The sequence below is a fragment of the Rhinatrema bivittatum genome, chromosome 1 (genome assembly GCF_901001135.1).
Source record: "Rhinatrema bivittatum chromosome 1, aRhiBiv1.1, whole genome shotgun sequence".
Classification (NCBI taxonomy): Eukaryota; Metazoa; Chordata; class Amphibia; order Gymnophiona; family Rhinatrematidae; genus Rhinatrema; species Rhinatrema bivittatum.
The window spans coordinates 239,036,588-239,053,564 of NC_042615.1; the positions used below are offsets into that span (position 1 = coordinate 239,036,588).

At 44.7% G+C, this 16,977-nt stretch overlaps 1 protein-coding gene across 7 annotated transcripts in view; it reads right to left on the reverse strand.

Moving 5' to 3' along the window:
* The window catches only part of IMMT (inner membrane mitochondrial protein), a 144,464-nt gene that overhangs the window by 58,107 nt on the left and 69,380 nt on the right, over window positions 1-16,977 (reverse strand). For all 7 annotated transcript variants that reach the window (XM_029592774.1, XM_029592773.1, XM_029592772.1 and 4 more), the window contains one exon: window positions 9,604-9,740. In XM_029592774.1, coding sequence (XP_029448634.1) covers window positions 9,604-9,740 — 137 coding nt within the window. The remainder of the gene's footprint in view (window positions 1-9,603; window positions 9,741-16,977) is intronic.

Below are 16,977 nucleotides of genomic sequence, written 5' to 3' on the forward strand. Positions count from 1 at the left end.
CTGTCCTCTATCGGGCAGAATATGTCCTCCGACAGTCCATGCTCCTAGATCCAGAGAGTTCTGGCTGAGAAAAACTGCCTGCATGTTTTCTACTCCTGCGATGTGCACTGATGATGATATTCTTACATGCCTCTCCATCCAGACAAACTGACCTGCCTCTTGTGCTACCTGGGGAGGGTCCAATAAAGTAGAATGGCATCAATCATTAAGCATAATCCAAAAAAGGGAGTCAAAATCCACTCCCAAATTCTTGGTCACCTGCCACAAATCCAAATTCCTCTGGGTTTAGTCCAGCAATGGAAGCCTGGTGGAATAAGCCTGAAATTGAGGAGACCATTTCAACAGCAAAGCTTTCTACAAGGACCTTATGTGAGCCCACACCCAAGGGACCGAATCCAATGTTGCTGCAATGGATTCCAACACCTGACGAAGTCTCACTTGATTTTGCAGCTTCTGGATCTTTTCCCTTGTTAACTACACACAACCTGCTTATGTGTCAAAGCATACCCTCAGATATTCTGAGAAGGAATCAGCTTGCTCTTGATGAAATGGACAACTAGCTTAGATCCTGCAAAAATTGTTCAACCCTGGCTGCAGCTGTCCCTCACTCCTGGAGTGGGCTTCACCTGACCAATCAATCATTCAAATAAGGATGAACCATAATTCCCTCGACACAGAGCTGCTTCCACCACTAACTTGAAAAAAGTTCTTAGGACAGTGGTTAGACCAAAGGACAGGGCCTGAAACTGGAAGTGACTCCACCAGAATTGCAAAACAAAGAAGATACATATAATTATCCTCCCTTATTGGGATATGAAGGTATGCCTCCATCATATCCAAGGATGTTAGAATTCCTCTTGTTGTACCACTACCATAACAGACTAAAGCTTCCATTTTGAAATAAGTTACCTTCAGCTCTGTTGACCTGCTTCAGATCCAAAACAGGATGAACGGTACTCTCCTTGTTTGGAATTACAAAATAAACTGAATACCTTGATCAGCCCCTCTGGGAAACAACCTGGGACAACTGCCCCCAAGTGAAGGAGACATTTGAAACCTATCCATATTGCTTCCCTCTTCTGAGCAAAGTGACAAGGTGATAATATAAAAGCATCTGGAAGAGGTTGGGAAAATTTCAGGGCATAGCCATCCTTGACTATCTTTAGAACTCACTGATCTGACATAATCAAGACCCATCTTCAGTAAAAGGCTAACAACCGCTTGCCTATCTGCTCCAAATCTGGGTCCCTACACCCTCATTGAGAATGCTAGTGCCTCTGGTGCTTACCACCTCTTATTATTCTGAAAGGACCTAAATTTACTAAAGGTCCAGACTGCTGTCCACCAAAAGACCTTTTGGATCTCCTATGCTTTGTATTAAAAAAAACAAAACAAAAAAAAAAAAACCCTACTTCTAGGAAGTAGGGAATTGTGAAGCTTCTTTGGGTTTATTTTACAGCAATATGGGAAACAGACTCCTCCAAGGTCTTTCTGAACTTCTCAAGTCCCTTCAAAAGGAAATTTGACTAGCTGAGTTTTAGATATAGAATCGGCTGTCCAATTACGCAGCCACAACAAAGTCCCGGTTGCTACAACAGAAGCCATACTCTTAGCCATAGCCTGAACCAAATCATAGAAGGGCTGCCAAAAAGGCCGCTCTCAACTCCATCTGGGCCACTTCATCCTGAACAAAACTAATACCTTCCAAGGAATTTTCCTGGATACTCCAAGACAAAATGCAATCTGGGTCTTGCAATAATAGGAAAATTGGTTCTTACCTGCTAATTTTCGTTCCTGTAGTACCACGGATCAGTCCAGACAGTGGGTGGAGCCTCCTGTTCAGCAGATGGAGACAGAGAAAAACTGAAAGGGTATCCTATATCAGGACAGTGCTCACCCTGCGCCCCTCAGTATAAACGTTATCAAAGCAGAGAAACAGACTCGAAAATGAATCCGATTAAGATCAAGCAAATAACCAATCAAACCTGAATAATATAAAGTAAACTTGAAAACAGTCTAAGAGCAGCTCTTATTATAGATATCCATTTAGGAGATACATCCAGTGCCTCATAGTACTGTCATATAGTTCTGCAATGAAGAAGTCATCTCCCATGTATCTGAGCAGAAAAAACTTCGAGCGAGCTGAAAAGTAAAAAGGAAAAATAGGGAGGGAGTCTGGACTGATCCGTGGTACTACAGGAACGAAAATTAGCAGGTAAGAACCAATTTTCCTTTCCCTGTACGTACCCGGATCAGTCCAGACAGTGGGATGTACCAAAGCTTCCCTAACTAGGGTGGGACTGAGACAGTTCCACTCGAAGCACCTGTCCGCCGAAGGAACCAAAACTGGTGCCTGTACATGAAGACAATGTAGAGATTACTTACCTGATAATCTCGTTTTCCTTAGTGTATGCAGATACAAGTGGGTATAGTATGCTCGTGCTAGCAGTTGGAGACAGATCTGACGTCAGCACGGGTACATATACCCCCGCAGGAAGTGCAGCAATTCAGTAATCTTCCTTACAAAAGCTTTATGGATATATGTGTAACTGACCGATTGATTAAATGAACAGGATTACCCTGACCGATTGATAGTAGCTGGAGACAGTTAGTGTTCTCACCCGGAAGGCGTCGACACCCGGCAGGGTGGATGCCCTATTATAAGAAAACATGGCTTACTGTGAGTCGGTGAATCCCCATGTATGCCGCAGCCGGGCGGGATGCTGAGTCCATCTGCATACACTAAGGAAAACGAGATTATCAGGTAAGTAATCTCTACATTTCCTAGCGTGTAGCAGATGGACTCAAAACAAGTGGGATGTACAAAAGCTACTCCCAGACTGGGTGGGAGGCTGCCCGAGGTCCGTTCAGGATTGCCCTCGCAAATGCTGTGTCCTCCCTGGCCTGGACATCCAGACGGTAGAATCTGGAGAAGGTATGGAGGGAGGACCACGTCGCCGCTTTACATATCTCTGCAGGCGACAGCATCCTAGTTTCTGCCCAAGAGGCTGCTTGCACTCTGGTAGAGTGAGCCTTGACCCGTAGAGGCGGTGGTTTTCCTGCTTCTACGTAGGCTGCCTTGATAATTTCTTTGATCCAGCGGGCGATGGTTGCCCGTGAGGCCGCTTCCCCTTGCTTCTTCCCGCTGTGAAGGACGAACAGGTGGTCCGTCTTTCGTACTGCTTCTGACATTTCCAGGTATCTGGACAGTAGCCTGCCGATGTTGAGATGGCGTAGTATTCGACCTTCTTCCGACTTCTTCAAACCTTCCGTGGTAGGCAAGGATATGGTTTGGTTGAGGTGGCAGTGTGAGACTACTTTGGGTAAGAAGGAAGGAACCGTGCGAAGATGGATAGCCTCTGGAGTGATTCTGAGAAACGGATCACGACAGGACAGTGCTTGTAGCTCTGAGATGCGGCGTGCTGAGCATACGGCCAGCAGGAACACCATCTTCAAGGTTAACAAACGGAGGGACAGGCCTTGAAGTGGTCTGAAAGCGGGTCCCGCTAGAAATTCCAAAACTAGGTTGAGGTTCCACAGGGGTACTGGCCACTTCAGTGGCGGGCGAATGTGCTTGACTCCTTTCAGGAAACGTGAAACGTCTGGGTGTGTGGCGATGCTGTTGCCGTCACTCCAGGGACCGTAGCAGGATAGCGCTGCCACTTGAACCTTGATGGAATTGAGGGACAGACCCTTCTGAAGTCCATCTTGCAGGAAATCCAAAATGATAGGGATCTTAGCGGCATGTGGATTGGTGCCGTGAGTTTCGCACCAGGCTTCAAATACTCTCCAGATCCTTATATATGTTAGTGATGTGGAGAACTTGCGTGCTCGGAGGAGTGTATCTATTACCGGCCCCGAGTATCCCCTTTTCTTCAGTCTAGCCCTCTCAATGACCAGACCGTAAGAGAGAATTGAGCTGGATCCTCGTGGAGGATGGGACCTTGCCGCAGCAGGTCCCTGTGTGGAGGCAGGGGTAATGGATTCCCTGCCAGTAGTCTTCTCATGTCTGCGTACCAGGGTCTTCTTGGCGAGTCCGGGGCCACTAGAAGAACTAGGCCTCTGTGCCGCTGAATCTTGTGTATAATGGCATCCAGCAGGGGTCATGGAGGAAAGGCATATAGCAGGATCCCCTGAGGCCATGGCTGTACCAGGGCATCGATCCCCTGGGATAGAGGATCCCGCCTGCGGCTGAAGTATCTGGGTACTTGAGCGTTGGACCTGTCCGCTAGTAGGTCCATGCCTGGAGTCCCCCACCGGTCCACAATCATCTGGAAAGCTGTGGGCGACAGCTGCCATTCCCCCGGACTTAGGCTTTTTCTGCTGAGGAAGTCTGCCGTGGTGTTGTCCTTCCCGGCGATGTGGACGGTGGAGATGTCCTGGAGATTTGCTTCCGCCCAAGTCATCAGGGGGGCTATTTCTAGGGATACCTGTTGGCTTCTGGTTCCGCCCTGTCAGTTGATGTATGCCACCGTGGTGGCGTTGTCCGACATCACTCTGACCACTCTGTTTCGAAGTCTGTGGGCAAATCGCAGGCACGCTAGCCTGACTGCCCGTGCCTCTAGTCGGTTGATGTTCCACCTCGACACTTCTCTGTTCCACCGCCCTCTCCATAAAACAAAGAGATGAATGGAGACCTGGAACTCATTGGTAACCTGTAAGTATTGCAGCAGGATACTTTTAACATCCAAACGCCTCAGGTCCCCAACAGAGGTGCCCGCAACATCTTCCTGAGAGAAGGTGGGAAGAATCACTGACTGATTGACATGAAAGGAGGACACTACCTTAGGCAAAAAAGACGGAGCAGTCTTAAGGGAAACCCCCGAATCTGAAAAACGAAGAAAAAAGCTCCTTACAGGATGAAGCCTGTAGCTCGGATACTCTCCTGGCCGAGCAAGGAAACCAGAAACACCGTCTGTATAGTCAGGTCCGTGAGGGTTGCCCGCCAAAGGGGTTTGAAGGGAGCCTCGCAAAGAACAGGAAGTACCATGTTAAGACTCCAGGACGGATAAGTAGCCTGGACAGGTGGATTCAAATGCTTAGCCCCCTTAAGAAAAACTGACGACATCCGGGGGATCGCCACCACATACCCATGCATTCGCCCCAAGAGGGAACCGAAAGCCGAAACCTGTACTCGCAAGGAATTGAAAGATGAACCATTAGAGGTCATTTCCAGGGACACCAAAGCCACGCGTGCAGAAACGGACTTGGCACACATATTGTGAAACAAACTCCACATCAGAACAGAAACCAGAAAGGTAGAAGATTTACGTACCCACAACAGCGTGGATATAACCTCCTTCTTATATCCTCTCTTTCTCAGTCGTCGCCACTCAAATGCCAGGCCGCTAGACAAAAGCGATCCGCCTGATCGAAAAATATGGGACCTTGTCTAAGAAGATTGGGGAGGTGACGGAGACGAAGACGACCTTCCGACGAGATGTTCACGAGGTCCGTGAACCACGGCCTTCGGGGCCACTCCGGTGCTCCAAGAACGACTGGACCCTTGTGAAGTTCTATCCTTCTGAGAACTTTTCCCACCAGAGGCCATGGTGGGAACACATGGAGGAGAACGCCACTGGACCAGGGTAGAACTAGGGCATTGACGCCTTCCGAGCAGTGCTCCTGTCTGCGACTGAAGAATCTGGGAGCATTCGAATTCCGCAAGGTGGCCATCAGGTCCAAGTGGGGAGATAAAATACTGGTTGTCTTATTAGTTTGTTTTTTGGTTGTTTTTTTTTTACAGGAAATACTTGCTTGATCTTGTGAAAGTAGTGATAAGAAAAGAAAACAACCTCGCACCAAAAGAAAAGAAATACAGCTAAAAGGAGGGAACTGCAGGTTCAACTGTCTGCATCTGCTGGAGACAGAGAAATACTGAGGGGCGCAGGGTGAGCACTGTCTTGATATAGGATACCCTTTCAGTTTTTCTCTGTCTCCATCTGCTGGACAGGAGGCTCAACCCACTGTCTGGACTGATCTGGGTACATACAGGGAACTGACTATACACAGCCACCTAAAGAGCCTGACCTACTGTTTCAAACACCTGCTTAAACAGTTTCAATCTTCCTATCCTACATATCCTTAAGGGAGGCTCTGCCCTCTAACGGAATAGTAGTCCTAGTGATAGCACAAACCAATACGTCCACTTTAGGAGCCATAAGCTTCTCCCTTTCCTATGCATCCAGAGGATAAAGCTTTCCCAAAGCCTTTTCTCCTTTAAAAGTGGCTTCTGAAGAATCTCATTCCACACAAATCATCTCCTTCATAATCTATGCAGAGGAAAAGCTTTGGACGGTTTCTGTAAACCCACCATGAATTTGCATAATCTTCACCCTTCTCCTTTACAATATTCAAAATCTTTAAGAACTGAGAAATGAAGAATGAACATTCTTCCTTATGAAAGAGGACAACCACAGAGTTCTTGCTGTCTTCCAAGGGAAAATATGCTCCCTCCTCCAACTCTTTGTTACCACTACCTTTCATTCCCTTAATTTTCAGTAAGGAAAAGACTGCCCTGGAGGACGTATCTTCCAGATCTTATTCCTCTTTTCTAGCCCTCTTATGACGATAGCTGGGATGCAACACTGACTTACACAAGGCAGGGAGGAGAAGACCCCAGAGGCTGAGCTCTGCCCCATACAAAAAGCCTGGTGAAAGCATTTAAAAAATTCAGCCAACAGAGCTGACCACAAATGGTCAGGGGCAGAGCCTGGCTTCTGCATAGGAAAATAAAGCTCAGATGCTCTTAAAGCTGCAATGCTTGTAAGTCCCAGAAGGGCCCTGCCACTGCATCCAAAATGCAGAAATAGTGACGGAGGCCCCAGCTGCATGCTCTCTCCATCCCAGCTTCAAGACTGCCACCATTCCTGCCCTGGCAGCAAGCACGCCAGTGGAAGCAGTCTATATACCCAAAACCAGCTATTTCCCTTTGGAGCTCTCTCTCTTCACCCCCCCCCCCCCCCCCCCCCCCGGTCATGTCTCGCCACATCCCACACACATTGCAGAGCAGGCTTACACACACACACACACACACACACACACACACACACCTCCAGTGCAACCATAGCTTCCCCTTACCACCTGTTCAAAATGTCCCATAGGAAAAAAAAAAAAATACATGGCCTCCTTCTCCGAGCCAGAACAGCCTCTGGGAAAGCTCCTCTGCCGAAGAGCCACTGCTTTCCATTTCCTCTATTTCTCTTTGTTAAACTATTACTCAGGCAAAGGTAACAAGCTGCTAAGCAAAGGAGGAAGTGTTTTTGTTTTTCTTTACTACTATAAAGATTTAGAGCAGAGGCCACATAAATGAGAGCTCACCAAGGGGAGAAGGGAAATTTCACAGCCCAAGCTGGGAACTTTAGCCTTTTGGCTAGAGGGCTTCATGTGGCAGACTCCATGAGGGGAGAGTCCATCACCTCAGGGAATCCTGAAAATATCACCCCAGGAGCAGCCAATCAGGACACAGACAGCACAGGAGGCTTGCCTATCATTTACTGGAGACAGAGAATACTGGCAGGCTGGATGCAACACAAGACACTATAAAGAGTGATGTCAGCAAACTTGTTCTGTCTTCCTCTTCTGGCAAGAAGCATAACCCATGTCGCTGGACAGGAAGGGAGCAGTTGTCTCAGCCATTGTACAACAGAAACACCTAGTGGCTAGACTCAGGATACATGCATATTAAATTCAGGAGGAAACCAGTTTGTTCCTTGGCCAAGGAATGCCAGTGTGATGGCTCAGCTAGACAGGGTTGGGGGAGAGGTTTTAAACAATGAGGTAGTTGCAAATGAAAGCTCATGGACTGTAGCCCCAGTAGAAGCTGGCTTCAATTGAGCTATGAGCAGGGCCAGATTTGCACTGTCAGCACCTATAGGCTGCATGGGGTAGGGGATTCCTCAAACCTGAGATGAAGGAGGAAGGGGTGGGGGGTCCAATCCCAGGCACTTTACCTATAGCAGCACTGTTTTGATCCTGTAGTGGTAGCAGCAACTTAAAAATGTATTTCAGCGTGGGGCCTGCAGCTGCCCACTACGTGCTCAAGGTCTTGCATCTTGTGTTTCCATAGTAAGAGGAAGCCCGTGTGGGAAGAGGGGGCAGGGTCTTGAGCATATGGCCTGCAACTGCAGGCTTCACGCTATTTCATTTTTTTTTTAAGTTGCTGCCACTATGGGATGAGAATGCCACCACTTTAGGTAATCAGCTGGGGAGTAGGCCCAGACAGAGTTATCACATCAGTGGCAATGCTCTGAAACCTAATCAAAATTTGCTGCTGGAGGCAGTTGCCCACATTGTCTATGCCTAAACTGGGGCCTGGCTATGAGCCCAAATGAGAAGGAAACTGCTATACCAAAAAAGTAACACAAAAAGCCTACCTCCACACAATGAGTAACTGGTGTGCAAGACAACTATTATTTATTCCTGTAATATCTGATGGTACAGAATTCCTATATAGAATATTTCATCTCTTCTAGAATAATTAAATCTGTGAATAGCAGCTTCTCTTTCTTCCCATTTACCTCCTGATAAACTTAGAACCATTCATATTTAAATGTTAGCAGAAACACATCCTTAGTAAAAGATCCTGGACAAAGACTGGAGTCAGCTCAATGACCTGTTGATCAGTCTCACTGAGAGACTGATCAACAGCAGACTTATCATGCAGATCATCTCATTTGGCATCACATACAATGAATGCAAATCACTTTTTGTGAGCTAGAAAATATTCATTCATAAAATTAATTTGTTGACCTAATTAGTCCATGCTGGGTAAATGTCATGAATATTTGTTGCAAATTTTACACATAAAAACAAACTATTCATGCTCAGATCATGTCTGAGTGCAGGAGACAACTTTGTTTACAATAAGTTTTGTTTTTTTTGGAGTTTTTTTTTATAAAGTAAATGTTCTCCAAAACGTTTTTGCCTGATCCTGTGGTATTTCTGCACTGCCAAGATCCACTCTGACATTTCACAAACATCAGAAAATTCCCTAACAACTGCAGCAAAGCTCAAACACATTTTACAGAAGAGTCTAAACATGGTCATCCTCAAAAGGGGAAAAAAAGCATCCCAGAATGCCATAACTACAATAAACAAGTCCAATTCTTAAAGTCTGGAAAGGTGATTAAAGAGTTCTGTGCAACTTAATAGCCAGAATACAAATCATTATCTGTGGCCTTCATGCAACACTACCATAATTCTTAACAAATAGATGATTGAAGAAAAGACCAAGTGTTCTATTCAGTCTGTCCAGTTATTCCTGTTCACACTATTATGGATATTTCCCAGCTGCCAGCCATAGAGTGTGACTGTTAGTAGAATAATACTTTTTATCATCTTTTTTCCCCCCATTGTACTCTATCTTCCTAAGTAGTGGAACATGGAAGATTGTACTCCCAGCATCCCACTCTCCCTTCCCATGACCAATCACAAGGTCCCACAATAAGACAGATACCAGAACAGCTTTTTTACTAAAAAATCTGGTCTCTTACGCCCTCTCCACCCCCCCATATGTTCTGTGCAATAGGAAGAATGCCCATGATTGCCAAAGTTACAAAACTCAGAATTCTAAACTATCATTTAATATGATATTTAGTTTACCTCACAGTTATCCATAGCTTCCTTCAGCCTCTGAGCATGAGTGTTCACAGCCTGGACAGCAGCTTCCTGTGCTGTCATTGCCTGAAGAGTAACTCGAGCTGTGCGGCTTAGGGCTTCTTCTAAAACAGCTATTATCTCTTTAAAAAAAAAAAAAAAAAAAGACCGATGAAACCTTCCCTTCAAAATCTGGAACAGACAATGCCAGATAATAAGCAGACTGTGGCAGATCAGTTTCAAAGTAGAATGAGGATGGCCTGTAGGCACATGAATGGCAGGTAAGCCACATATTAAACAGCTCACTGCTTATTATACAGGAGAGACTCAGAATCAGAAAGCAATCCAAGTACAACCATTCATAGCCAAGGAGCTTCCTCTGAGGCCAGCTAAATATTGATGTGTATTAATTGATGAGTGAATCTGAGGAATAAGGAAATTATCCTGGCCCTGCATAACATTCTACCACACCTAGAGCATAATTAAGGGCTTCACATTTTAGCAAGAAAGTTACATAACTAGAAGAAGCATAGCAAATTAATGGAATTAAACCTTTTTTTTTTCTTTTTTGTTTAAAAGATAAAAGTTGAGAAGGGACATGATTACACTGTACAGATAAAATCCAGGCACTTCCCTTTATCATTTGTCACCCTTCTCTGTACCTTTTCTAATTCTGCTACATCTTTTTTGAGATGTGGTGACCAGAATTGCACTCAATACTCAAGATGAGGTTTTACCATGGAGTAATACAAAGGCATTACAATATTCTCTGTTTTATTATCAATTTCTTTCCTAATAATCCCTAGTATACTATTTACTTTCTTGAGCAGAAAATGTCAATGTATTTTCAACGATGACACCTAGATCCTTTTCCTGAGTGATGACTTCTAATGTAGAACTTGGGTTTCTCTTTCCTAAGTGCACCACTTTGCACTGTCCACATTAGATTTCATTTTCCATTTACATGCCCAGTCTCCCAGTTTTGCAATGTTCTCTTGCAACTTCTTACAGTCCTCTTGCAATTTAACACCTTTCAATAATTTTGTGTTATCGGCAACTCTGATCACCTCACTTGTTCCCAATTCCAGGTCATTAATAAATATATTAAAAAGCAATGATCCCAGAACAGATCCCTAGGGCACTCCACTATTCACCTCTTACCATTGGGAACATTTACCATTACTCAGTTCGACAGTTCTCTGGTTGGTTTTTTGCTTGATCTGCAATTTTTGCTGCAATTTTTTGCTAGTTTCCTACAAGTTTTCTGCTTTGATACTGATTATACTGAGGAGATGCAGGTACCACACCAGGTTAAGAGGGGGTGCTCTACAAGTTTTTCTCTGTCTCCATCTGCTGGAAGGGAGGCAAAACCCAGCAGTCTGGACTGATCCATGGTTCTACAGGAACGAAAATTATCAGGTAAAAACCAATTTTCCTATATTAAGTCGGAGGAACAAAAAGGAGTTCGGTAAAAAAATAAAAATAAAATGGTCTGACCACCTCCCAAGGTCTGGCCTGATGGGCCCGTAGCTGTCAGAGGGTTCGAGAACTGACGCTGGAAAAATTGAGCATCGGCTGTCAAACCCGCTGACAGCCGCCGCTTCTGTCAAAAAGGAGGTGCTAGGGACGCACTAGTGTCTCTAGCGCCTCCTTTTACCGTGGGCCCTAATTTGTATAGGCCACCCTCCTGAATCGCGCACCCAGGAGAGTGGCCTGTGTGCTCGCTGGATCTCCCGCGCGTTTTTCTGTATCGGCCTGAATCTTGGTAAATCAGTTCAGTTGCAAAGGTTTATTCCGCCCAACCAACAGATGGAAATAGAGAACGCAAACTTTTTAGCGATGTCACTAGTAATTAGGATAGTGCAGCCCAGGCAAAGCACCAGTATTCATATAACAAAGCAATAGAAGCAGACCAAAATACTGCCCCTTTCAAAGGTGGCTCTTTTTTTTTTTTTTTTTTTTTTTAATAACCTGTGGAACTTTTAACAGGAGAATCTCCAAGAAAAAAAAAATTACCTCCCCAAAACACCACTGGGATATAAAAAAGAATGATACAAAAGACAAACAAAAGGAGGTAGAAAAATTTTGGGCTCTCCTTGCAAGAAGTAATATGGGTAGCCAGGATTAACTCCTCCTCCCAGCACCCACCCTCTCACAAACAGAAGCAATGAAACTCGGACAGTCATTGGGATCAAACAGGCCGCAGCTTTATTAACAATCAGGTGCCCGAGCTCAAGTAATGTACATAGTCTGCACTGTGCACCCGCCACCAAGGTGCACTGATCTAGGGTATTTGCAATGTTTGCACCTACAACTCCCGCCACCATCCAGCAAGGAGCTACACGCAGGACAACTGCACCCAATTGTCCCTGCCGTCATTCCGACCTGACACCTGTCGGGCTTTACACTGTTGAACACCACGTTGCATCACGATTGGCTCGGGCCACCCGCCCCCGACAACCCCCTTTAACAAACAGTTAACATATCTAATAAATAGGAGGGTGGGTGGGAGGGAAGAGTCTTCTGGGAGCAGCGGCATGCAAGAGGCAGCTGCCGGTGCTCCAGGGAGACAAAAATGGCCGGTGGCAGGCTAATTGGCTGCCTCGATCCAGGGAACCAATGGGTTCCTAAATTTGGCCCCCCGGAGGTTTGGTTACAAACATCAGGATAGGGGTCGCCGGCCGACTGGCTGTCCAGGTCCCCAGGAAACCAATGAGTTTCCGGATGGGGTCAGCCAATGGGCTATGTCGGCGCGGGCACTGCGTGTGGCGGGGCTCCGCCACCCCCCCTTTCGGGTGCAGCTCGACTCGAGCCTGGCATAGATATTATGCCGGGCACCCCGATAATTATCTGGGCGCCCTTCTCGAACTGAAAACTTTGTAAACCTGGGGTTTTTGTAGATCTAGATATAGTGAGAGCCCTAGCTTCCCAGGAGGTCCTGGACTGGTCTAGCAGCTTGCAAGGAAAGAAAATTAACAGTGAATACTAAATTTCTCTTTCCTTATCCCACTAGATCAGTCAATGGGCGGGAAGCTAGGGCTGATCTGGGAAATGCCTTCCCCAGATGTATTTAACAAATGAGGGTAAAAATACTAAGTGGCCACCTTACAAATATATTTGGTGCAAGGACCATAACCTCCACCCATGAGGAAGCCTGTGCTCTTGGAGAGTAAGTCCAGAGAGCCACCAGAACCTTGCAATCTTTCAGCAAGTACACTAAGGAGACAGTTTCTTTTATTTATTTTTATTGTCATGTTATTATATTTTGTTTTTTGATTGACTGTGGATTTAACATTGATTATCACTGAAAATTGTAAATCAGTGGCCTATAAGGTTTTTTAAAATAAATAATCCATTTGGACATTGAAAGTTTGAAAACTGCTTTACCTTTACAAGGCCCTCCAAAAAAGACTGGTGACTTTCAGATATCTCAGAACACAATGAACATCCAATAAGCAGAGAACTATCCTTGCCAAAAAATTCTCATTTCGAGAATTCAAAAAGAAAGAAAAAAAAAAAAAAAAAAAAAAGAGTTGTCCTATTCAGATGAAATGACAAAAATGACCTTAGTTGAGAAAGATGAACCCAAACCTGCAGAGAATATGAAGCAAGGATTTCTGCAGGATAAGGACTGCAATCCTGAGATATGTCTGGCAGGGCAAACGGCCACCAGAAAAAATAATCTTCAATGAGGAGATCTTTCAGGGATGTATGCTTAAGCAGCTTGAAGGGAAAAACTACAGAGCTCTGAGAATCAGATTAAGATCCCAATGGGAAACTACCGACCTAAAGAGAGTGAATATGTTTCACACCCCTGATCACAAAGGGCAGCAACAGACACTTCCTGGATTCCACTCTGTAACAGGAGACTGAACTTTTCTGCAAAAGGTTAAAAATAGTGGGAATATCTGATCACCAAGGTGATGCCAGTCAAATCCTAGAGCAAACCTTAAACATCAGATCCAAACATACACCATCAAAATGGAATTCTTAAGGGCCTTTAAAAGAGTGGATATTACTGCTGAAGTGTGCTTTCCTGTGCAAACATGACCTCTCAAAGGCCAGTCCATAATATAGAAGGGAACTGGATCCTCCATGAGGATTAGTCCTCAAACCCCCAGAAAGTGAAATAGACCTGTAACCTTATCAGATCTGCATACTAAGGCCCTTCTGGGTCAATCTGGAGCAAGCACTATGACCAGCGAGTGCTGATCCTCTATCTTTCTCAACGTACTTCTTATCAAAGTCCAGGGAGGGAACAAGAAAGTTTGTGCTCTTCAGTCATGGTTGGATCAGAGCACTGGAGCCGAATTCTTTCCAACAACTGAAGAACCTGGCAACCTTGAAATTCTCGCAAGTTGCCACTGGATTCATGTAAAGAAGTCTTCACCGAGCTGGAAGGCTTTTCAGCTGAGCTCCCACTTTCCAGGATCCAATATGTTCCTGCCGAGAAGGTCAGCCTGGAAGTTGTCCACTTTTGTAACATGAGCTGCTGAAATTTGCAGGAGATTGCTCCGCCCATTTGAACAGTAGATTATTTTCCATGGCCACCAAATGGGCTTTGGATACCCACTTACCTCTTCGCATAAGCTATTTCTGTAGCACTGTCCAAAAGAACCTGAACTGCCAAGCCCTTTGCTAGAGAGGACGTGCAGCAGAGCTACCCTGATAGCCCTGGTTTTCAACTTGTTGATGGACCAAATGACCTCCTCCAATGGTCAGAGACCTTTATCAACCTGATCTTGATAGGGGTCCTCTCCCATCAAGGTTGCATCTGATGTGATCACCATCCACTTGGGTGGTTCCAGATTCATTCCCTTTAACAGATTCAAGGGAGAAAGCCACTAAGATAGACTCTGCCTCTCCGACACCAAGAGGGGAAAATGCATAGTTTTGAGATTGAGGATCCTGGCCCAGGGAACCAAATCTAAGGTGGTTATCATAGAACCCAGGAGCTGCAGGTATTCTCAAACCCAGAGGGCTCCTTGAGAAAGGAAGGCCTGCACTTGCCTCATGATCTTGGCAGTTCTTGCCTGTGTCAGGTGAACTCAGTCAGCTTCGGTACTGAAGTGAGCTCCTAGTCATTCTAAAGACAGAGAAGGAACCAGATGGCTCTTTGCAAAATTCACTACCAAGACCAAACCGTCTAAGACTTGTACCACCCTAGTGGTATCTGTTTAACAAGGGTAAAGTCCTTTTAGGAATGTTAGACAATCAATCATCGAGATACAGATGGATCATAATACCTTCTTTCTGCAAACAGGCCACAAATTACCACTATCACCCTGGTAAAAGCCCCTGGTGCTGTTATGAGACCAAAGGGGAGAACTCTCAACTGGAAAGGCTTCCACAGAATGCAAAAATAAAGAAATCTCAGATGCTCTTCCCTGATATGAATATGAAAATAAGCCTCCAAAATGTCTACAGACAAATTGCACTCGCCATGTTTTATCACAATTACGACCTAGAGCGTTACGACACAAAGACCTTTGTTGACCCCCTTCAGATCAAGAATGGGCATAGAACCACCATACTTTTTTTTTTTTTTGTAATTTAAAGTTTTATTGAGACAACAATTACAAACAGAATATACACATTAGACAATGGTAGAAATGAATATAAGTACAAAGAAATTATCCCCTTCTACAGAAGTGAAACTGATGTAATCTCATAACATAGGAGTGGAAACAAAATAATAAACCATTGCAAACCCTCAAGTTGTGTCATTCAATTGTGTGCCCCCATGAACCCCACAATCCCCCACCCTAGTCCCTATGTTACCCCACTAAGGTTGAATAATATTAATGGAGAGCATATATAACATGTATGAAATAAAATAAAATGAAATTAAATTAAAATTACCAGTATGGGTTGGTTGCTGTCTAGGTAAGTGTGAGCAATAACTAAAACAGTCAAACCAAATTTGCCCGCCAAACAGTATACGGCTGCCATATCTTTCGAAAACGCCCAATGGTTTTCTGTTTATGTCTGTAATCTCTGCTAATAAATACATTTTCCCTAAATTGTGTTGTATTTCAGCGAGCACCGGACTGAGTGGAGATTTCCATTGCCTTACTATTGCTAGCCTGTTGGCGGTAAAAATGTAATTAAGTAGTCTACTCTCGCCACTTTTGGTCGGTAAAAGGTTAATGCCCAGTAGCGCATGTTGCAGGGTTAGTACTATTGAGGTGTTTAACAGTTGACCAATCCAGCGTTCCACGGCTTGCCATAAGTCGTGAATCACTTGACATTCCCACCACGTATGTAAATAGCTGCCCTCTCCCCCGCAGCCTTTCCAGCACCGGTCTGAGAAAGTAGGTTTAATTCTATGAAGACGCACTGGACATATATGCCATCTATAGAACAGTTTTAAAGAATTCTCAACATGGAGGCTGCAATTAGACTTTTGCCTGAGAGGTGATTGCCTCCCATTCTTTCTGTAAAAAGGTGGTGCATAAATCTTTTTCCCAGGCGATCATATGAGTAGGTTTCAAAAAGGAGGCACAACCTAACATTGCATAAAGCAAGGACAGCAATTTTGTGGCAAAGTATTTCACAGTCAGACTGGCCCTGGGTTAGATGGCCTGCTATGTGCTGGGTCCGTGTGAAATGCTTTAATTGCAGATATGGATAAATATCCAAATCTACCAACCCAAATTTCATTTGTAGTTCTGAGAATGGAGCAATATCCTTCACCCCCCAAATGTGCTCCCAAAGTCGAATGCCTTTAGATTCCCAAATACGAAAAGCATGAGACTGATACCCAGGGGTAAAATCACCATTCGTATATAAAAAAAGTACTGATGATGATATTCCCTCGTACCCAGCAAAAGATGACTCTCGTTAGTCCACAAATCTAATGGTATGATCATAGAGGGTGGCAAAAGATCCTTAGATGATATCAACAATGTTTTCTTGGGTTGCCAAAGAAAGCTAGTTATCGGGATATGGCCCAATAATTGTTGACTAAAAATCACCCATGGTTTAGGCGGATTCGTCTTGTGCCAATCAACTAGGGTCTTAATTTGTGCAGCCATATAATACTTTACTAAATTTGGGACCCCCATCCCTCCCTTCAGCCGGGGTTGGAACATAACCCGTCGTGCTATTCTAGGTCTCTTGTTGCCCCATATAAGGGACATTATTTTCTTCTGCCATCTCAGTAATGTGGATTTAGGGATAGCTAGTGGTAGGGTTTGAAATAGTAACAATAGCTTAGGCAAGACCGTCATTTTAACTGCCGCTATCCGAACAGCCAGGATATGCTGTATCAGTTCCATTCCTCAAGATCCCTGGATATTTTCTGCCAGAGTGAGTCATAATTCAACTGAAATATGTCACCAAAAGCGCTGATTATAGACACCCAGATATTTTAATTGT